Genomic DNA, 23,458 nt, shown 5'->3' with positions numbered 1-23,458 from the left:
GTGCTTCCAACTGACAATCTGAGGCATGAGATCCAGCGGGTAAGGGCAGAGATAGGGGATCACCCGTCTCTAACCCCGCCACTAGATCCATCTGCGATCCCCAGGACGCGAGCCTTTGCTGCGCCTCGGCAACAGCGGGACCCGAGCCCTGAGGACCGCGAGCCAAAGCACTCTCCTCGAAGAGTGCCCATTGGATCTTAATGTGCGCATTGGAAGTCTCTCACAATGCTTGCAGCCAGCCCCCTCGAGAGCTGACTGGGCATGATCGAGCCCCAAACACATAACACATAGGTCGTGTGTATCCCCACCCGTGATGTAACGTGGGCAGGGAGTGACACAACGCCTAAACTGACCGCTTGCCATAATATATTTCTTTGACAAGACACACAATGAATGGACATACAATATTCACATAGAGCACTTTGTGAAGGCACAGAAGCTAGTGACTGTTTGGTCCGGGTGTGCTTTATAGCTTCCTGGTCGATGAAGTCACCCGCCTATGACGTATCTCCCCACTATTGGACTGATTTCACGAGTGCTTCATGACGCATCACGCAGAGGCGTTCCCCTAGCGTTTCGACGCAGCTCGAGTTCCCTCAATAAAGGGAACTCTAATTATCATACTTTCAGGGCTATCAATAAATGTGTTACTTTTTGCAATTCATCTGGCTTCCAAATCTTTCTGGTAGAACTAATTTGTTTTAATTTGAGTTGCCTCTACTCAAACCAATGAATTATTTTGAGTGTTAGGGTTTACAGTGTGACCATGTTCTTGAGATTTCATGAAATACATAATTTCATATTGTAATATCGTTTTTTTATTCTTTTTATTTAAATCATCATAAATTGAAGGCGCTATGCAGCCATGCTGGAAATACTATGTTGTTGTTTTTTCCCATATCCAATTCATGATATATATTTTTTTGTTACATGACAATAATAAAAAATTATGAGAAAATGTGCTTAATTCTCATGAAACTAACATCAAAATGTAAAACAAAACCATAAAGGCCTAAAATAGACTTGGAATTTTACATTTCAGGAGATTCTCAGTTTCAAATTATAGTATATTAAAATCAATTTTAAAATGCTCTGGTTTGTTTTGTAACATTTTCGGCTTCATCCTGCATATTTACACATTTCACAACAATCAAACAGTGTTTGACTAAAGTCACACAGATAATCTTTAGATGAACATGATTTGAATGTGACATACATACGTTGCAGAGCATGATTTGAATGTCAGCATGGTCTTGCACAGAATCAGCTCAGCTCAGTGTGTTGTGTTTGCTGTGATTATTTTGAGGTCTGTCTGCCTCACACAGCTGCTGTGTTCGTCCTGACAGCGACTCGGCTCAGTTCTGCGCCACTCATTCTCTCACTGCTCCTGCTGGTAAGTGTTTCCTTACGTCTCCTCCTGAACTTACCCAATGTCTCATCATAATAAAAAAAAAAAAGAGAAATAGCTTGACTGGATGTTTGATTGCCATTCTGTAAAAGTAAATATATATATTTCAAAATGTTTTCTGCATGAAAAGCATGTTTCAGTGTAAAAGCATGTTTTAGGCTGAAATTCAGAGATAAGGTCTTGGTTGAATCCTTGAAAATATCCGTGCAAGAGGAATGAGTACATCGCAGTACATGAAGGTTCAGTGTAGGTCAACTGGATGACAACAAAAAACAACAACAATGGAATTTAAAATATATATATTTTTAAATGTATGGTTTAAAAAAAAAATTAAGGTGTAATGCAATTTTACAACATTTGAACATTCATGAACATTGACATGCTGGAGAATAAGGAGACAAGTTGACCATATTAAGGGTCTCTTGAAATAGACTGCAGGCCATGAACAGGTGCCATGTGCTTGTGAAATCAGGGGGAGTTATCAGCCGGACTGAGCGGCTAAATTTAACCAGAGGAACAGGGGAAACAGACAGTGCTCTGTAGCTCAGGGGGTAAACAACCCCAAACAGCTCTTTAGAATAAGTAAGAATTCAATCAAATTCAAAGCAGATGTATGTGATACAATCAGCCTTATAATAAATCTCTATATAGCCTATTTTTTTATTAAAACATTTCTGTTTTTATATCATTATCATCATGCCAAACTGATTTTTAAAGAAATTATAAAAATAATAATAATAATTATAATAGTAATAATCATATATTTCTATTTTATAAATCAAATCATAATATAGACGTGTACGTTTCGAACTGTACGTTTTCCCCCCAAAAGTAATTTTTATCACAACATCACCTTTAAAACAGCCATTTAATTAAAATGTTATAACAAACAAACACACACACACACCCAAAGGTATTAAAAAGAAACATTTCTGTAATTTGTTTAAAATAATTATTTGTTTTAAAACAATATATATATATATATATATATATATATATATATATATATATATATATATATATATATATATATATATATATATATATATATTAATCTAAGTTATTCAACTAAATATACAAATAAAATGTATTTATTAGGTCTTATTTAATTCTATAAACTATAATACTGATCTGCCAATATTGTCACTATAAATAAAATAAGCTGATAACATCACTGTTTTCTCCAGAACGACTGTACAGCCAAATCTAATTTTGTGAGATCAATATTGTCCTGTTTAACACTGTGAAGCTGCTTTGAAACAATCGTCATCGTAAAAGTGATATATAAATAAAGATGACTTGACTTGACAGTGCATTAATTACCACATTCAACTTTTGATATAAAGAATGTATTATTATTAAATGGTGAGATTAACGTAAAATACGCTGTCGTAGAAGTGCTTCTGGTCATTGTTAGTTCATGTTAACTAATGTTAACAAATGAAACCTATAATTTTAAAGTGTTACCATATAATATCAAATCTCGTGATAAAGCACAAGATGAAACATAGTTTCATTTTGCATAGTTTAGTAGTTTCTAAACCAGGAATCATTCTAATAGCATTGGTAACACTTTATTTAGGGTGCACTATTAACTAGTGTCGAATTAGCAGATTACTAGGAACAGATTACTAGATTATTGGCTGTTTATTATTATATTAAAGGGTTTTTTTTACACAAAAGTGAAATATAAAAATTATACCATTATTTACTTGCCCTACTGCCATCCTGTATATGACATTCTTATTTCAGATGAAGACAGTCAGAGTTATATTAAAAAATGTTGTGGTTCTTCCAAGTTTTATAATGGCAGTAACTGTTGGGTCATTTTTGAAGTCCATAAAATTGCATCTGTCCATCATAAAACTGCTTTACATGTCTCCGGGGGGTGAGTAAAGGCCTTCTGAAGCAAAGTGATGCATTTGTGTAAGAAAAAGAACCAGGACATTTTTAATATAACTCTGATTATGTTTGTCTGAAAGAAGAATGTCAAATACGATGGCTTGAGGGTGAGTAAATCATGGGCTAATTTTCATTTTTGGGTGAACTAACCCTTTAATACCTAATTTCATGACCATATTCTACATCCTTAATCCTACCCAATATCCAATATAGTGCTACCATAACATTTAATATGAATCGAACCCTTGTAAATGGCTCTACTGTTCAATCTAAAAGCAACAAATTCATCCCATCATTTTCACTGACTCCGCTCTGTCTCGGTAGCAGAATATCATCAGGATGGAGAGCTGTTCCCAACCAACAAATGGAGACAGCAAGGCTGATGTGACCCATGACCTCACTGAGGATCTGAGTCAGCAGCTGGAGGACATTATCAACACCTATCAGGTGAGCGAACAGCCAGGTGAGCCTGAGGATGTTGAGGAAGAGGCTGTTCCAGGCAAGGCCAAAGAGCAGAAAATGGAGAAGAAGATGCTTAAAGGCCTCGGTGAGTCACATGCAAGATATTTAACACCATTAGAATCACTGCCAATGTGGTCTTTTAACACTTTAAATTGTGTCAATAATCACAGGGAAGGAAGCCATGCTGCTCATGCAGAGCCTGAATAAATTGGGAACGCCTGAGCAGAAACTAGAGGCTCTCATCAAAAAACACGCAGAACTGGTGAGTACAATCATCAGCAAAGTTTTGCATTTGAAACATTAAAAAAGAGTTTTAACAACACACCTACAAACACTGTATTCCCAACATTATATGCTGGAGTGATGCTTAAATAGCTTTTAAGCTACAAGGGCAAACATTTATATAATCACAATGATCTTGACCAAATAATGATGCACCTCTTGATGGAAAAAAATGTTGTGATGTTATTTCCATCAAGAGGTGCACACATTTGTGTTCTTGACAATGCAAGAGTACAGCACTCTGTAAAGTCTCCTCCAGCACATCCCAAAGACTTTCAATGAATTAAAGGGTTAGTTCACCCAAAAATGAAAAGTTGATGTTTATCTGCCCTAGTGCATCCAACATGTAGGTGTGTTTGTTTCTTCAGTAGAACACAAATGAAGATTTTAAACTCTAACCGTTACTGTGTGTTAGTCATATAATGCATGTGAATGGGTAACAATTCTATGAGAGCAAAAAAAAACACACACTTAGACAACATGCACAAAGAGCCCTGTGGCTCATGACAACACATTGATATCTTAAGACACAAAACGATCAGTTTGTGTGAGAAATCGAGCCATATTTAAATCATTTTTACCTCAAATACAACACTATATCCAACAGCCTGGAACGCGCTTCACTTCCGGTAAGTCAATATACACGTTCTGGCTCCCATGAGGTATACGAAACACACTTCTTTAGTGACATTGTTGATTTCGTGGTCTAAACACAAAATGACAGTGCTGCCGACGGCTCCCGTAATGTAATGAAGTTTGTTGATGGCCGTGTTTTTACTCTCGGTCTGGTTGATGTGATCGGGGCCATACTCGGAAAAAACTTTCCAAAATGTATTTGAATCCTGATAGAGGGTATTCGGCATAGAAATACTCCGTCATACATCCAACTAGTGTTGTCAAAAATATCGATATTTCGATATGTATCGATACTGGAATATCTGATACGATTCTCAGTTTTTACAGTATCGATACCAGCTGCACTCTCCTTCTCTGACCGTCAGCGAGTTGACACACACACCGGCATATTCTCACTCAGCCCGGTTAACCTCTGAGCACGGCGAACGCGCGTTCTGCTGGACTTTTTCCTCATGACAGTGTGTTAGTGTTAGTGTGTGAACGGTCTGAATTTCGCAGGGGATTGCCCATAAATTAATTCTACTAATCCCCGCAGATTTCGTGCTCACATCTGAACACACATAGCCTACCGTAATAAAGCCGCCTCTGACATGATACAAGTGCAAACATTTGCTTCTTTTTCCAGCTTATTATTGGTCAAATACACTCAAAGAATTATCAGTGCACATCTGGAAGAGTATTAACGTAAACACAGTTGCAAACAGTTCAGGAAGAACGAGTAACAGGAACAGTGTTTCGAAATCCATGCGTCCGTTAGTCTTAAAGGGACCGCACTCATTTGTTATTCAAACTACAAAAAGACAAACGATCACACTGCTCTTGACTGATCAACTTGTGTAACTTTAATAGTTTCATCTGTACGCTATTGAATTTTTTACAAAGAACATTATCCAATGTTGTTTTAAATGTAATTACTATGCATTTTTTTTATTCAGTTTCTTATCTGAATGTTAGACCTACCTGAAAAATAAAGCAGTCTGTTTAATTTATATCTTCTATTCTATTGCATTTATTTGTGCTATTTTTTGTAATCTGTTTATTTGTTCTTATTTTATTACTGTTTAGTCGTCTTTTTAAATTCAATTTACCATTCGAAATCAAGCTTTCTTGTGATGTGTGTAAGCTATTGCAACACAATTACCCCTTGTAAAAAATACATTGAGATAGCAAAAATTTGTGAGATAATTTTAATAGTAATTGATCAATAATTGTTCAAATCAAAATGATGCCCAACCCTAAGGAACATGCTGGCCACATGAATTTTTAGTAAAAAATAACAATGAATAATAACAAGTTCTGTTGTCGTATTAAGCATCTTATCTTTTTTTTTTTTTTTTTTTTTTTTAACTGTGGTATTGATTTAGTATCGATATATCGATATTTTAGTCTGGTATCGTATCGAAGTCATAATTTTGGTATCGTGACAACACTACATCCAACTAGATTTTTTATTTTATTTTATGCTATGTTTAGCATAGCATGTGTAAAATATATTTTATTTCAGGGCAGTTTTATTGTCCCATATATGTCTTTTTCAAACATTTCCAATAGTCCATCCTAAAATGAATGAATGAATGAATGAATGAATGAATGAATGAATGAATGAATTAACTTTATATTTTTTATATTTACGTATATTAAATTTATATTTATTATAATTTTAAGTTTCATATTTCTGTAAACATCGTCGCATTTCTGTAAAATCCCTACATTTTGTGTGCCGATAACTTGCAGCTGGAAGAGCACCGCTCAGACCAGAAACAGCTGAAGGTCCTGCAGAAGAAACTCCTCCAGGTGCTGAAGGAGAAGGATCAGCTTCAGAGTGAACACAGCCGAGCTGTCCTGGCCCGCAGTAAACTAGAAAGCCTGTGCAGGGAGCTGCAAAGACACAACAAGACATTAAAGGTGCCAATTGGATCTCATCTCATGGATATGATGTGTGAAACCATCTTATATTGCTTTAAACCCTGATATCTACTAATGAGCACAAATCAAAACCTGCTCATCAATAATAAAAAGAAAAAAAAGTGTCATAAAGTGGTAACGCTTTACAATAAGGTTTAACATGAGTTATCTATATTTGTTATCATGAACTAACCATGAAAATATTTCTTAAGCATTTATCATTCTCAGTTCATAATTTTAACATTTACTAATAGACATAAATAGATTAATAAATACTGAAGCAAACATATTGCCGCTCATTGTTAGTTAATGTTATTTATTTGGGATCTAACTAATGGGAAAGTTATATTTAAAGTACATTTCTTAGATTTGCATGGCTAAAAATACAAAATCCCAGTAAAAGGGTTTATATTTCAATATCACCATTTACTGACAAACATCAATCAATCAATCAACTTTATTTATATAGTGCTTTGACAATGACAATTGTTTCAAAGCAGCTTCACAGTGTTAAACAATTTTGCAACAAAATTAGATTTGGCTGTAAAGTCGTTCTGGAGAAAACAGTGATGTTATCAGCTTATTTTAATTTATCATATAGTGACAACGTTGGCAGATCAGTATTATAGTTTATAGAATTAAATAAGACCTAATTAATTAATTGTATTTGTATATTTAGTTAAATAACTTGGATCATACTGAGCAAGCCAAAGGCGACAGTGGCAAGGAAGCAAAACTCCATCAGGGCGTGATGGAGAAAAATAAACCTTGGGAGAAACGTCTCGGTTACGTATGTAACCCTCGTTCCCTGAAGGAGGGAACGGAGACGTACGTCAGAACTGAACCGACGAATGGGATCTTACTTTAGAGACCAATCCTACTTCGAGCATCTAACAACGAGCCAATGAAATTTGGCATGCGATCACGCATTCCACGCTCCGCCCCGCAGCGCGGGTATAAATAGGAAGTGGAATGGTAGATCAGCGCTTTTCCTACTGAGGAGCCGAAAGGTGACCGGACTCCCAGCGGAAGCACAGCATCTGGCGACGGGACGTACGTCTCCGTTCCCTCCTTCAGGGAACGAGGGTTACATACGTAACCGAGACGTTCCCTTTCAGTCGGTCACGTTCGACGTACGTCAGAACTGAACCGACGAATGGGATCCCTATGGAAAACGCCAGGATGCTGGCCCTTCCAGCGTCCTGCTTGAGCGCACTGCACCGTCTAGTATGGTACGGAAGTCAGGGCTCCAAGCAGGGAGTACAGTCACTGCTGTTTCTGCAAGACCCACTCAGAATGACTATTGGATAACGCTGGGAAAGCGTGCCTACCTCGTACTTGAGAGAGAGGGTACGCTGCGGGGCCACGTCCTTCAGGGAAGGAGAGGTGGCAGAATACACATAAGGACTAACCTGGCAGGGTAGTGCAACATATGGCAGTCTCTGGGGTGGTTCCAGCCTGATTGAAGGGGGGAAAGAACACGCCCAGAGACGACAGAGCGGGCTCTGTCGAGGGAAAGACACGGGGCTAGCCCGAAGGGTAGCTGATACCGTGGAAGAATACACATATGGGGTCGCCGTGAGGGAACCGCTACATATGGAACCCAGCCTACAGCCACGTTTCACAAGCATACGGGTGCAGGCCTGGCGTCAGACGGTCCGCAACGTCTGACACCGGAGGGGTGACGGAGGAGCTCGACAGGGTTAGCCGGTTTCCCGGGGAACACAACTGGAGACAATAGACGCACGTATCCGGCCCAGAGGGCGGGAGTGGCGTTTCGCAAGCCGACACTTAGAACGGGCACTTAGCGCTCCTGGCCACTGGGGGCGAGGATGCGGGAAGATACCGGCTCTACACGTAAGCTATAGAATCTAGCAAACGTGTTAGGTGTCGCCCAGCCCGCAGCTCTACATATGTCTGTCAGCGAGGCGCCTTGCGCCAGCGCCCAGGAAGAAGCAACACTCCGAGTGGAGTGAGCTCTTACACCGAACGGGCAAGGCACGTCTTGGGACTGGTAGGCCAAGACTATAGCATCCACTATCCAGTGGGCTAACCTCTGCTTGGAGACAGCCTTTCCCTTCTGCTGGCCTCCGTAACAGACGAAGAGTTGCTCTGAGGTCCGAAGGCTTTGGGTCCGGTCAACGTAAGCGCGAAGAGCGCGGACCGGACACAGCAAAGCCAGGGCTGGGTCTGCCTCCTCCGAAGGCAGCGCTTGCAGGTTCACCACCTGATCCCGGAAGGGAGTGGTAGGAACCTTGGGCACATATCCGGGCCGGGGTCTCAGGACAACGTGAGAGTTACCTGGCCCGAACTCTAGGCACGATTCGTTGACCGAAAGTGCATGCAGGTCCCCTACCCTCTTGATCGAGGCCAATGCCGTCAGGAGCACTGTCTTCATTGACAAGATTTTCAGCTCACAAGACGCCAAAGGCTCGAAGGGAGGGCTCTGAAGTGCTCGGAGCACTAGAGCTAAGTCCCAAGAGGGTATCGAGGATGGACGAGGAGGATTTAGTCTCCTCGCACCTCTGAGGAACCTGACGATTAGGTCGTGCTTCCCCACGGACTTACCTTCTACTACATCATGGTACGCTGCTATTGCTGCAGCATATACCTTGAGGGTGGAGGGAGACAGCCTTCTCTCCAACCCATCTTGCAGGAAGGAAAGCACGACACTGATCGAACACCTTCGGGGGTCTTCCCGGCGGGAAGCGCACCACTCAACGAACAGGTTCCACTTCAGAGCATAGAGGCGCCTCGTAGAGGGGGCTCTAGCTGAAGCGATGGTATCTACGACAGCTTGTGGTAGTCCATCTAGAACCTCCGCGTCCCGTCCAGGGACCAGACATGAAGATTCCAGAGGTCTGGACGCGGGTGCCATAGCGTGCCCCGTCCCTGAGAAAGAAGGTCCTTCCTCAGGGGAATCGGCCAAGGAGGGGCTGTCGCGAGGAGTGTGAGTTCTGGGAACCAGGTCCGGTTGGGCCAATACGGCGCAACTAACAAGACCTGCTCCTCGTCCTCCCTGACCTTGCACAGAGTCTGTGCAAGAAGGCTCACTGGGGGAAACGCATACTTGCGTAGGTCCCGGGGCCAGCTGTGCGCCAGTGCATCTGTGCCGAGGGTACCCCCGGTCAGGGAATAGTACCACTGGCAATGGGTCGAGTCCGGAGAGGCAAACAGGTCGACCTGTGCGGCTCCGAACTGGTCCCATATCAGCTGGACCGCCTGGGGGTGGAGTCGCCACTCTCCCGGAGGTGTCGGCTGACGAGAGAGCTCGTCGGCTGTCTGGTTCAGCACACCAGGGACATGAATGGCCCGAAGCGACCTCAGCTGCTTCTGACTCCACAGGAGGAGGTGGCGGGCGAGTTGGAGCAGACGACGGGAGCGTAGACCACCCTGACGGTTGATGTACGCAACGGCCGTGGTGCTGTCCGTACGGACCAGTACATGCTTGCCACGCAGCGGCCCCTTGAGGCGGCGGAGTGCCAGATGTACTGCCAGTAACTCGAGGCAATTGATATGCCAATGCAATTGCGGCCCCGTCCACAGACCAGCAACTGCATGCCCGTTGTACGTGGCCCCCCAGCCCGTGGTGGAGGCATCCGTGAATAGCACAGCATGCCTGGACACTTGTTCTAGGGGCACCCCGGCCCGGAGAAACGAAGTGCTGGACCACGGGCTGAAGGTTTGGCGGCAGTAAGGAGTCACTGGGACCCGGTACTGACCGCTCTGCCACGCCCACCTCGGGACTCGGCCATTGAGCCAGCGTTGAAGCGGTCTCATATGAAGCAATCCGAGCGGCGTGACCGCGGCTGCAGATGCCATATGCCCCAGGAGCCTCTGAAAGAATTTCAGTGGGACCGCTGTCCTGCTCTTGAACATATTCAAGCAGTTCAACACCGACTGGACTCGCTCCTCGGTGAGGCGCGCCGTCCGGTTGACCGAGTCCAGCTCCATACCGAGATAAGAGATCCTCTGTGTGGGACAGAGTTTGCTCTTCTCTCGGTTGACCCGAAGGCCCAACTGGCTGAGGTGACTGAGCACCAGGTCCCTGTGTTCGCACAACTGGTCCTTCGACTGGGCTAGGATCAGCCAATCGTCGAGGTAGTTGAGAATCCGAACGCCGCGTTCTCTGAGTGGAACAATGGCTGCCTCCGCGACCTTCGTAAAGACGCGGGGCGACAGGGACAGCCCGAAGGGCAGGACCTTGTACTGATATGCTTTCCCCTCGAACGCAAAGCGTAGGAACGGTCTGTGTCGAGGGAGAATAGACACATGGAAGTACGCGTCCTTCAGGTCGATCGCTGCAAACCAATCCTGGGGACGGATGCATTGGAAAATGCGTTTCTGCGTCAACATCCTGAACAGGGCCCGATTCAGAACTCGCAGGTCCAGGATTGGCCGTAACCCACCCCCTTTCTTGGGCACAATGAAGTAGGGGCTGTAAAACCCCGTCTTCATATCGGCTGGAGGAACCGGCTCGATCGCGTCCTTCGCCAGTAGGACCTCGATCTCTGACCGCAAGACTTGAGCATCGCTGCTTCGCACGGAGGTGAAGAGGATGCCCTTGTACTTGGGTGGCCGGCGTGCGAACTGAATCGCGTAGCCGAGTCTGATGGTACGGATGAGCCAGCGAGACGGCCTGGGGAGACCTAGCCAGGCCCCCAGAGACCGTACAAGCGGGACCAACGGCACCACAGACGTGCCCGGGGTGGGGCAGCGAAGCGGAGTACTCTGGCCCGACTCGGGAGGCCCGGAGGCGGCCCGTAGTGTTGCCTGAGCACTCCTGGTTTGGACAGAGAGTGGGTGAGAAGGCCCGGGGGCGTCCTCGGAGCCCACTCTGCTGTCCACTGCCCGGAGGCAGGGAAGTGAAGCACTCAGCCCCGACCCGGAAGGCCCGTGGGCGGCCCGGAGTGTTGACTGAGTGCTCACAAGAGAGGCAGTGTGTGGGTGAGAAGGCCCGGGGGCGTCCTCGAGGCCCACACAGCTGCCCCCTGGCGACGGGAGGGTAGGAAAGGAGTGACAAGGCCCGTGGGCGTCGCACACTGCCAACCTGACCCTCTTGGGGCCCAGAGAGAGAGGAAATTGCTCTTTTGGTGAAAATGTGGGTACCGCTGGACTCCGGAGAGCCAGCGGCAGAGATGTTGTGACCAGTGTTGCCCCCCCGGTCCTCCTCCGGGGGGGTGGGAGGGATGCGGACATCATCTCCCTCAGAGCAGCTCCTCTTCTCCCTGGGCTGCCCGTCTCAGGGCCGCTTCCCCTTACGCTTGCCGGCAGGTTTGGCGGGCCCTTGGACGGGTTGGGCGGCCCCCTTGCGTCCGGCGCCCTGCTTCGCGGGTGGAGGCTGCTGCTTGGGCTTGGCAGGGGCGGAGGCGGACGCTGGAGGACGCCCTCGGCGACGAGCAGACTGGGGGGCTGCCCCGGGCGGCTGGGTGGAGGCAGCAGCGGGCCGCCGGGGCAGGATGTTTTTGATGGCCTCCGTCTGCTTCTTGGCCACCGAGAACTGCTGGGCAAAGTCCTCGATGGCGTCGCCGAAGAGGCCGGCCTGACAGACAGGGGCGTTTAGAAACCGAACCTTGTCCGAGTCCCGCATGTCTGTCAGGTTCAGCCACAGGTGGCGTTCCTGGACCACCAAGGTGGACATCGCCCGACCCAGGGAGCGGGCCGTGACTTTCGTCGCCCGGAGGGCGAGGTCCGTCGCGGCTCGCAGTTCCTGCATAACTGCCTGGTCGGAACCACCCTCGTGCAGTTCCATGAGCGCTTTGGCCTGGTGGACCTGCAGGAGCGCCATGGCATGCAAAGCTGATGCAGCTTCTCCGCAGGCTGTGTAAGCCTTGCCCGTCAAGCCGGACGAGAACTTACACGCCCGGGAGGGGAGACGCGGGGCGTGCCTCCAGTCCGCAGCGGTCTTAGGACACAGGTGCATCGCAACCGACCGCTCGACTGGAGGGATCCCCTCGTAGCCCTTAGCTGCACCACCATCGAGAGTGGTGAGGATGGAGGAGTCAGTCGATCGCTGGCGTACGCTATACGGCGCTACCCAGGACTTCGTGAGCTCCTGATGCACTTCCGGGAAGAAAGGCACCGGGGCGGGACGCTGAGAACCAGCGCGACCCGTCCCGAGAAACCAATCATCCAGCCGCGAAGGTTCGGGACGTGGTGGAGGGTTCCACTCAAGCCCGACACTTGCGGCGGCCCGGGCAAGCATAGCCGTAAGTTCCGGGTCAGACTCGGGCAACGCTGTCACACCCGAAGGGGGCAACGCAGCCGAGTCTTCATCCTCGGAACCCATTAGCTCATCCCCCGATGCAGCAACCGACATCTGGTCCTCCGCCGGAGCCCCAAAAGAGACGACTGGCGCTCCACGTGGGAGGTCAGCGCGCCCTTCCGGAAGCTCCACCGGTACAGTGGAGGGGGGAGGGGCCCGAGGAGCCGTGAGACCCGTCGGGTTTACCCTGACCGACACCCTCAGGTCCCCACCAAGGTCATCAGCCAAAGTAGTAGCCCTCTGCTTTGCAGCTGGAGGACCACTAGATCGGGGGATGGACGATGGTGTTCCACCTCTTCTGAGGTACTGGAGACGGGACCGCAACACTGCAATGGACATATTCCCGCAATGGGAACATGTCTCATCCACGAACGCAGCCTCAGCGTGCTGTGCGCCCAGACACGAGAGACAACGAACGTGTCCGTCAAGCGGGGACAGAAATCGACCGCACCCAGAAACACACGGCTTGAATGACATCTTGAAAAAGACGCAGGGTCAAACCGTGTTGCTCTTTTGTGAATGGAAGTTTTGCTCTTTTAGTGCTGAAGCACTCAGGGAGATGACCGCGGCTCCACGCAGTTCGATAGTGCAAGCCTGCGTGAGCTCTCAGTGATATGTATGTGTGAGCGCCCAGCGAACCAACTGTAATGTGTGTGTGTAAGGAAACGCTCAGCGAACCAAAGCTCTTTGTACACTCTATCACTGAAGTGACGGTCTCTCGCTGACGCGCCGTATCACCCGCACTGGCAAACTCTTTCACAGGATATTCAAGACTCGTAGTCAGAAAGCTCTTCGTAGAAACAGCAATGAAGACTGTTCGGCTCCGAAGTAGAAAGCGCTGATCTACCATTCCACTTCCTATTTATACCCGCGCTGCGGGGCGGAGCGTGGAATGCGTGATCGCATGCCAAATTTCATTGGCTCGTTGTTAGATGCTCGAAGTAGGATTGGTCTCTAAAGTAAGATCCCATTCGTCGGTTCAGTTCTGACGTACGTCGAACGTGACCGACTGAAAGGGAACCAGACTCAGTCAGGATGCCAGTTCTCCTCTGGCCTATTAACACCAAGCGGCAACCTCCCGCGATCTCTCTTGAAGCCAATACGGAAGTAATGTAAACTGCAATTCCTCAACTGGCCACCAGGCTCCAGAAGGGAGCAGAATCTCATTGAGCCCCATGTTAAAATTCTCAACTTTAAAGCAGAAAAAAACATGTTTACAGCCTGGTACAAATTGTGGTTTTGGCTTATAAGGCTAATGTTGATCTTCATGACAACTCTGAGGGGGGTGAATTTTTTTATAACTCATTCGTTTACGTTATATAAAGCCTTAAGGTTCTGCATAATTAAGGGCGTGGTTACAAGTGGATAGCCATTTATCCGCCTTCTATAGTTATTGCGTCACCTCAGCTCCGCGCACATCCGGCCTTTTTGCCCATTTTCTGTTATCCCGGAGTGACACGCGTTGACCCGCTCACAAGATGGCAACGCCCAGCTCACCCCTACTTTAAGCTTCAGAACGGCTTATCAGAATCCTATGGGTGACGTCACGGACACTACGTCCATATTTTTTTACAGTCTATGATTAACACACAGTGTATGATTATTATTCTGGCAACCTAACAGGTCAGAAATCATATTAGATCAGAATATTCAAAATTTCTGGGTATCACGCAAGAGACGGGTTTATTTAAGATGACGCGTCTATTAAACAAGAGTATGAAAATTTGAAAGATCGGAGTCATCGTGCCGGAAACAAACATAGCAAAACTTATGTCATGATGACAAAAAAAATGTCACTAGAACTATAAGACGTTGACTCACAACTCATATGCATTTCTGTCTGATGACGCTTTTTTTGCAGGAGGAAACTCTACAGAGGTGTCGTGAAGATGATCTCAAGAGGAAGGAAATCACCACGCATTTCCAGAGCACGCTGACGGACATCCAGGCCCAGATCGAGGAGCACAGCAGCCGCAACAACAAACTGTGCGAGGAGAACAGCGGCCTGGCTGAGAAACTCAAGGACCTCATATCAAAATATGACCAGCGAGAGGCGGTACGGAAAACTGACATGAGATCATATCATTCCAGACTCAGTGTTATTTTACTATCATTCAGATCCTATCCTATCGCTGCGCCCAATCAGTGCTTTGCCTGTGTTCCCCATAATATAGTGTTTTTTGATCACTTTTACTCATGCTAGCTGGCAACATAGGATTCCATTCATTATGCTAAGCTAAGCTAACGGTGACCCTGCCAAACTAAAACAATGCATGCACTGAGACAAAAATGCATTTGCCCACATGGTGGAGTGATCCTTTAAGTATAATTTGGATAGTAGTAAAAAGAGTTTAAGATTAATTGTATAATCAAGTTTTTGGCCTTCATACAGAATCTTGAAAAAGTGTTCAAGCACAGAGACCTGCAGCAGAAATTACTGGAGACAAAACTCGCGAAGGCCAACGTGATCCTCAAAGAGACTGAGGCGAATCACAAACTGGAGAAGGAGATTGTAAGTAAAATATCTAAAGAAAAAAAGCCCCCAAATGCATATAAATGTGTATTGCATAAATAATCTTGCATTTGGTAGTTTATCTTGGTGCTATTTTGAGCCTGTTGAGCCCAGAGAAATATAAACCATGAATTATTGTCATTTTGCTTTTAAGCAATGCACTTAACTCCTGAAATATGTGTACTATTTTTTCTGTTTAATTGCTTCCGATCTCTATGCATTCTCCAGTTACTGAAGCAGACAGCAGAGGCCAAAATACACGTTAAACTGCTCAAAGAACAAGAGACTGATTTGAAGGCCCAGGTAAATATACATTAAATATTACATTTATCTAGTTTCTTTCTTTAATCATATTTGTTCTCTAAATAACAAACTTTTCCTGTTAGCTTGCTGTATATTCGGAGAAGTTTGATGAATTCCAAGGGACAGTATCTAAGAGCAGTGGTGTGTATGCCAGCTTCAAACAAGACATGGACAAGGTGTGTATCCCTGACACATTTAGTTTATAGTGGGTAAATCCTTGAGTAGTACACCCTTAAAAATAAAGGTGCCAGGAAGAACCAGAAATGGGGTTTAAAAATGATGCCATAGAAGAACCATTTTTGGTTCCCCAAAGAACAATTTTTTTCTAACCATTTTATTGTCTAAAGAAACTGTTTGCATTACAAATAACCTTTTGTGAAATGGAAAGGTTCTTTGGATATTAAAGGTTCTTCATGGAATCATACACCCTGCCAAAGAATCATTGGAGTGTATAATGTATTACTCTTCAATGAAGAAGAACATTGTAATACAAGCATGTTCTGTATGTGTAAAAATACTATTGTAGAAATATCAAAATACATTTTTAATCAGTAATCTAAAAATATAATCAAAGGCCAACATAAAGATATTATTGAACACTTTTCAGAAATGTGGTTATGTCCAAAATGAACTTTTCAAATATGTTGTCTGGTTGAAATCTTTGTTTACTAAAACTATAAAAAATAAAAAATAAAAAAAAACACTTTACAACTAACAGAAATACATTTATGTTGAAGCATTAAAATTACAACGGACAAATTAATACAATCCAAAACTAACACTAAATTTGGAAAAAATAAATAAACCTATAGTAATACAAAACAATAAAAAAAACAATGAATAAAATTACAAAAAAACTAAATTTAATTGAACATTGAAATTAAAGCAAATATTAATAAATGCTATGATAGTCCATATGCAGACCCTGATTTCACCAAGTGATTTCACCATGTTCCTGGATCACCATCTTTGTTGATTCCAACATTCCAATCATCCAATCAGATTGGAGGCCCATTTTACACTAGTGCCTATTCGTTTTAAAATGGCGTTTTAAAATTAAAATTATCCTATATCCCATTGCATTTCAGAAACAAACTCTGTCTACTCTTCACTACCGAGAAGACGTCACATGACCGTTCATGCACACTGGGTATGCGAGTACAAGTGTAAACAGTTGTTGCGTGTGCATGTAGACAGCTGCAGTATTATACACACTGCACAACAGCTGAAAAAGGACCATAAAGTCAGCAAAGCAAGCAGTTTCATCTCCGTGTTAGTTTACATCTAAGCTGGTGTGTTGCAGAGCAGTTGAGAGAGACGGCTCTGGGCTTCGTTTCCCAAAAGCATTAAAAAAAACTTTAACTCTCACCCCTAGAAGGAGCCAATTAAAAAAATATTTTTCTTAAAATTCTTATTATGGAACATATGAAAAATGACCTCAGGCTGTTTTTTGTAAAGAAAAATCTTTTTTAACTAAAAGATTTTAAACTCTACTGTACGGTTGAAATGTCAGTTTATGGTAAATCTTGTTTTACATTTACAGTTTTTTGAATGTTGAATGAAACTTCTAACAATGTTAGTACAGTATACATTTATTGTACTATAAATACAACCAATCAGGTATAACATTATGACCACATTCCTATATTGTGTTGGTCCCCATTTTGCTGCCAAAACAGCCCTGACCCGTCGAGCCATGGACTCCACTAGACCCCTGAAGGTGTGCTGTTTTATCTGGCACCAATATGTTAGCAGCAGATCCTATAAGTCCTGTAAGATTGATTGTACTATATATACACCAATCAGGCATAACATTTTGACCACCTTCGTATATTGTGTTGGTCCCCATTTTGCTGCCAAAACAGCCCTGACCTGTCGCAGATCCTCTAAGTCCTATAAGTTGCACTGTTGCGTCTCTATGGATCAGACTTGTTTGTTCAGCACACCCACAGATGCTCAATTGGATTGAGATCTAGGGAATTGGAAGGCCAAGTCAGCACCTCAAACTCATTGTTGTGCTCCTCAAACCATTCCTGATGCATTTGTGCTTTGTGTCAGGAGCATTATCCTGCTGGAAGAGCCACAGCCACCAGGGAATACCGTTTCCATGAAAGGCTGAACATGGTCTGCAGCAATGCTTAGGTAGGTGGGACGTGTCAAAGGAGCATCCACATGGATGGGGGACCCAAGGTTTCCCAGCAGAACATTGCCCAAAGCATCACACTGCCTCCGCCGGCTCGCCTTCTTCCGATGGTGCATCCTGGGGACATGTGTTCCCCAGGTAAGCCACGCACACACGTGATGTAAAAGAAAACGTGATCCAGTTCTGATGCTCATGTGCCCCCTTTGGTGCTTTCAGCGCAGTCAGGGGTCAGCATGGGCACCCTGACTGGTCAGCGGCTGTGCTGCCCCATACACAACAAACTGCGACGCACTGTGTATTCTGACACCTTTCTATCAGATCCAGCATTAAATTCTTGAGCAGTTTGAGCTACAGTAGCTCGTCTGTTTGATCAGACCACACGGGCCAGCCTTCGCTTCCCACGTGCATCAATGAGTCTTGGCCGCCCATGACCCTGTGGTCGGTTCACTGTTCCTTCCTTGGAGCACTTTCGACAGATACTGACCACTGCAGACCAGGAACAGCCCACAAGAGCTGCAGTTTTGGAGATGCTCTGACCCAGTCGTCTAGCCATTACAACTTGGCCCTTGTCAAACTCGCTCAAATCCTTGCTTGCTACATATGCCCATTTTCCTGCTTCTAATACATCAACTTTGAGGACAGAATGTCCACTTGCTGCCTAATATATCCCATCTACAAATAGGTGCTGTGATGAAGAGATAATCAGTGTTATTCATTTCACCTGTCAGTAGTCATAATGCTATGCCTGATCGGTGTATGTGTGAGTAATATTATTGATATTGTGTATATATATGTTTTTTTGTTTTTACTGTCTGCTTGATGAAAACAATAAAATATCCCATTGGACATCCTCATAATCCACTCTCAGAAGGCCCTATTGTCACACTTCAGTCTGTCCTACTAGCTGGCTATTTTATCCCTTTACAGACATACCTTACAGTCATGCATACTTTTGGTAAATTATGGCAAACAGGTGTTTATGTATTTATCTTATATTTTGCTATATTGATGACCAATCAGCAACTTCATCCTTTTGTGTGACCGACTGAAGTGTGCAAACTAATACTGTCACCTGAAAACTGAAAAGTCCCATCCCTCCATGCCAAAATAAGAAGAGCTGTAGAAGAATTTGTCTCATCTCCTTCTTTTGACTGCATTTTTTAACACTATAAGTATAGGTCTACCGTGCGGTTGAGAAATCAGTTAAAGGGTTAAAAAAAAGCCACCAATGGTCTCTATATGATCAACGTACGTGTACAGTGCTTTTGAGAAACGCAGTCCTGATCTGATAATGTCGTGTTAAGGGAGCGTAATGTTGGAAGCCATGTCATCGTTTTCAAAAGGGTTCATTTTGGTCAGTTTACACTGGAACACAACCCCAGAGTCAAAAGTAGTATAGTGTAGACTAGGGTGACCATATTTTGATTACCGAAAACCAGGACACTCGGCCCGGCACTGAGATACCCAAATGATACTCGAGTGCTGGTCAATTTAATGGCTCAATGGAAAATAATGAAAACCAGGACATTTTCATCACTTTATACAAAGCAGCCAGGACAGAACTTGAAAACAGGACGTTTGATCACCCTAGTGTAGACGAAAGGCGTAACCGTAGCACAAGTTATGCATTTTAAAATTAAAAACGCACTTATGTAAACGAGGCTTGAGGGAAAAGTATCAGGTTTATGTCAGGTTTAGGCTTACAATCAGGGTTAGGTGCTTCTACACCAGTGTTATTCACCGACCGTTTCCCTCTGATTTTAGGGAAGACTCATCGGTACTGTTTAGGATAGGTTTAGGGTGGTTAGCATTACATTTTTAGACAGGAATGTTGTTCCAGTATCAACAAAATATGTTGACCCAGAAACGCATCTAACTCTGCAAAAGCAGGACGTCCTACATGAACGATACTAAAACGACACTGAACTAAGATGTTGATTTGTTTTACAGATGGCAAAGAAGATGAAAAAGTTGGAGAAGGAGGCAGTGAGCTGGAAGTCCCGTTTTGATGGCTGCAATAAAGCTCTTCTTGATATGGTTGCAGATGTAAGTTGCTCAGTTCATATATCATATTACTATATTATAGTATATTATATACTGTACTACTGTATACTGCAGAACGCAGCGATCCATATCTATACTTGATAACTGTAACTGTAATAGTTGATAACTGCAACTAAATAACTAGTTGTAGAATCAAAAGAATGAATCTTGACACAGTGTTTCAGTACTGCTGAAAGTCTTTATATGGAGCAAAATGACCCCGGTTTTCTCCTGCAGAAAACACTGAAGGAGAAGGAGTTTGAACTCTTCACCCTGAAGACCCAGAAACTGGAGAACCTCTGTAGAGCGCTTCAAGACGAGAGGAAAACACTGTATCAGAAGCTGCATGGGTCCCAGCAGGCCGCAGCCGACGATGCAGCGGCTGCTGCGTCCGTCACTACGGAGAAAGCTACAGAATCAACAGAGGAAGTTGCAGTAACTAAAGAGGAAGTGGCAGTCTCATCAGAAGTGGTCAGTCAAAATCCAGACACCCCCAGTGATCCAATCTGTGAGTCTCCTGCAAATGCAACGCCGCTGACCAAAGAGCTCGTCAATCTGAAAGCTGAGAAGGCCCGGCTACAGGAGCTCGCGGCAGCGTTCACCATTTGCCGCCATTTGCCGCCCGAGGCTTACGAGGACTCAGACAGCTGTGTTGAGAGTGCAGAGGCCGCTCACGGTGAGCAGCAGGCCGAAGAGGAGCTCACCTTCACAGAGGAGATGCAGCCCCTCACAGACACACTGTCTGAAGAACACCAAGAGCTCAGAGACAAAGACATGCAGTCGGTTGATTAGACAGACTAATCTGAATGTCAATTTCTCACGCATATTCACAAATAAAGTTTATATTACATATTTGCGCATCATGCTTGTAAATCAATATCTAAACTACTGTATTACACCATATGCACGTGTTACGTATTTCAAGACAGTAAAAGCGACGTGAGGTTAGACCAACAACTCAGAACTTGTGAAATGGTGACATGGTGCATTCATTTGGGCAAACTTTGATGAAATGTTCTGGAAAGTACAGATAGAGAGAATAATATTCACGTTTTCCTACTAAATTATTGTGACTATCATTATTGGCTCTTTATTATCTTTGATATAGCATCTCTCTCTCTCTCTCTCTCTCTCTCTCTCTCTCTCTCTCTCTCTCTCTCTCTCTCTCTCTCTCTCTCTCTCTCTCTCTCTCTCTCTCTCTCTCTCTCTCTCTCTCTCTCTCCGTCTCTCTCGGTATGCTCTCTTTTTTTGTCAGGGATCGCCACAGTGGAATAATCTGCACAGCCATTTTGTCACGTTTTATGATGGATGCCCTTCCTGCAGCAACCCAGCACTGAGAACGCATTAACTTGTGCAATCCCAGAGCTGGGACTCATTCACTCACACTTGTTGTGTTTTCATATTTTATGGGGTCTTTCCATAGACATAATGGTTTTTATACTGTACAAACTATCTTCTATTCCCCTACACTACCCCTACCTCTAAACCTATACACCACACAACACTTTCCAAATCATAACATTGTTATAATTATAGCAATTTTTACATTTCTTATCATTTAAAAAACATAATTTAGTTTAAAAAAATTATAAACTATTTTCCTCATGGGGACCAAAACATTTCCCCAGAAGGACAAGGATTTTGGATATTGCCATCTTTGTGGGGACATTTTGTTCCCATAATGCAGGGTTTACCAGGACGGATGGACACATTTGATATTTTGATATAGATCCTGCATAACATTGGTGAGTAAAATTAGAAACCCATGTGAGACACAGATTATGTTACAGGAACCAGTAACAAACTTCATATAAGGGCTAAAGCTAATTATCCACTTCAGAAATATAAAAAAATAATAGATCAAAGTCAGGGATGTTTTGTTTTTGAATACAAATTTGAATTAGTCAAAATGAAAGTGCTTTAATCAGTGTGGATGACATAAATTCATAAAATATCAAAGATGGCTGTAAAAATATCTGCATTGTTAATCCTTGTTTATCTTTTATTTTAAAAAAAATCACAAATATCTAACCTTTTTATTGAAGTAAAATAATTGAAAGTGGGGGGTAAATTACAATACTTTTTGCAACCTCCTTTTCCCAAGATAACAGCTCTGAGTCTTCTCCTATAATGCCTGAGGAGTTTGGAGAACACCTGACAAGAGATCAGAGACCATTCCTCCATAGTGAATATATATATATATATTATAAATATTGAGTACTTAGAATATCCCAAATGTTTCCAACTATTTGTAAATTGTGAGAAAATTGCAATTTTAACTAAGAACCGGGGCGTTTCGGCATAGCGTTTGAGGAAGTCGCCTGTCAATTACGTCATATCTGCGCCACCCTCAGTTTCGGGTTTTATTTTTCAGGTGTGAACAAGTGAACGCACAGAGTAACGTCATAACATAATTTTCAACACACTTAAATGTATCTAATATAATAAACAGAGCTGCGTTACCTCATAATCATAACCGGAAGAGCGGATCAGTGCAGGCGCCCGGTGAATGTGTCCTGTTCCGTCATAATAAAAGTCCCGGTGTTTGTGAGGCGGGTATTTTTGTAACAATCGCTCCACAACACTCGGCCCTGCTCTGCTTCACACTACAGTAACGTTAATAACCGCATGCATGAATGTGATTTCTGCCCGAGTCCTATTTTCCACCGGCTGTGAGGTGAAGACCACATGTCCCAAGATGCTGCGCTCACACTTTGCCATCAAATGCCTTTGTTTAGAATAGGCGCCCTCCAGTGGACGGAAAGTTGTATAGTGTATCTTTAATCATTTGTTAAAAATGTATATAAATTACATATATAAAGGTCATACAAATTAGCTTTAAAAATCCATAAATATAGCTATAAAAATTACTACATGTGAGCTTAAATGTTCAGTTCTCTATATATCACCTAAACTAACTTCATAACTTTTACTTGCATTGGCGCAGCAATATTTTTCTTTAAGTTGTCCTCTTTCATTTCTTTTCTTCTGGCTGTGTAAATTTGTTTGATTCTTAATTTTTCAATCATGTAATATTCTGCAGAAGAGAGAAATGAATCTCAGTCCCACTGATCCACAGCATGTGATTGGCTGTTCACTGCTGATGTCACATCACTGATAAACAGCGTGTGATTGGCTGTTCACTGCTGATGTCACATCACTGATAAACAGCGTGTGATTGGCTGTTCACTGCTGATGTCACAGTTAAACTCCTGAACTCAGGATCAAAGCCTGAGTTGACAGAAAGCTGATGATCAGCATCATGGGACCAACAAAGCCTGAATAGATTGGCCTAAACTAATCATGTAACTCTGAGTTTGTTAAACTACCATCATGGTACAGGCCCCTGGTCTTGTGTGTACTGTTTGGTCAATATATTTAGTTTACTCTAACAATAACATTTTAATTAATATAAAAATTAATCAAACCCAGATTATATAATTTCTTGAAAAGCAGGAATGTTTGTGTGTTCAGAAGTGTTTAAGATTGAGAACAGCAGTGTGTAAATTTATCAAACAGAATCAGATTGTATTAACCATGTGTGTGCCATACAGTGTCAAATTATTGTACAATTTTGAAAGAAGTGTTTCATTTAGC

The 23,458-nt window shown here is 43.7% G+C and overlaps 1 protein-coding gene across 2 annotated transcripts; it reads left to right on the top strand.

Annotated features, from left to right (window-relative positions):
• Positions 1–1,285: 1,285 nt before the first annotated feature.
• txlnbb (taxilin beta b) lies at positions 1,286–20,940 on the top strand. Of its 2 annotated transcripts, none has more exons than XM_067454702.1 (10): positions 1,286–1,393; positions 3,635–3,857; positions 3,943–4,034; positions 6,425–6,595; positions 14,722–14,916; positions 15,253–15,372; positions 15,601–15,675; positions 15,759–15,851; positions 19,769–19,864; positions 20,099–20,940. In XM_067454702.1, exons 2-10 carry the CDS (start codon positions 3,650–3,652, stop codon positions 20,651–20,653), a joined length of 1,605 nt encoding a protein of 534 aa, XP_067310803.1. In that variant the 5' UTR covers positions 1,286–1,393; positions 3,635–3,649; the 3' UTR covers positions 20,654–20,940. The 2 variants fall into 2 exon arrangements, with proteins under 2 accessions (XP_067310803.1, XP_067310802.1); XM_067454701.1 differs by having other exon boundaries at positions 1,326–1,393; positions 3,638–3,857.
• The last annotated feature ends 2,518 nt before the right edge of the window (positions 20,941–23,458 follow it).

Source organism: Pseudorasbora parva, chromosome 10, assembly GCF_024679245.1.
Source record: "Pseudorasbora parva isolate DD20220531a chromosome 10, ASM2467924v1, whole genome shotgun sequence".
Taxonomy (NCBI): domain Eukaryota; kingdom Metazoa; phylum Chordata; class Actinopteri; order Cypriniformes; family Gobionidae; genus Pseudorasbora; species Pseudorasbora parva.
This window is presented reverse-complemented; position numbering and strand designations above follow the sequence as displayed.

Coding starts and splice junctions, on each gene's coding strand:
- txlnbb (XM_067454702.1), top strand. CDS start 3,650: ATGGAGAGCTGTTCCCAACCAACAAATGGAGACAGCAAGGCTGATGTG. Junction 4,035..6,424: donor TCAAAAAACACGCAGAACTG/GTGAGTACAATC, acceptor GATAACTTGCAG/CTGGAAGAGCACCGCTCAGA. Junction 15,373..15,600: donor ACAAACTGGAGAAGGAGATT/GTAAGTAAAATA, acceptor TGCATTCTCCAG/TTACTGAAGCAGACAGCAGA.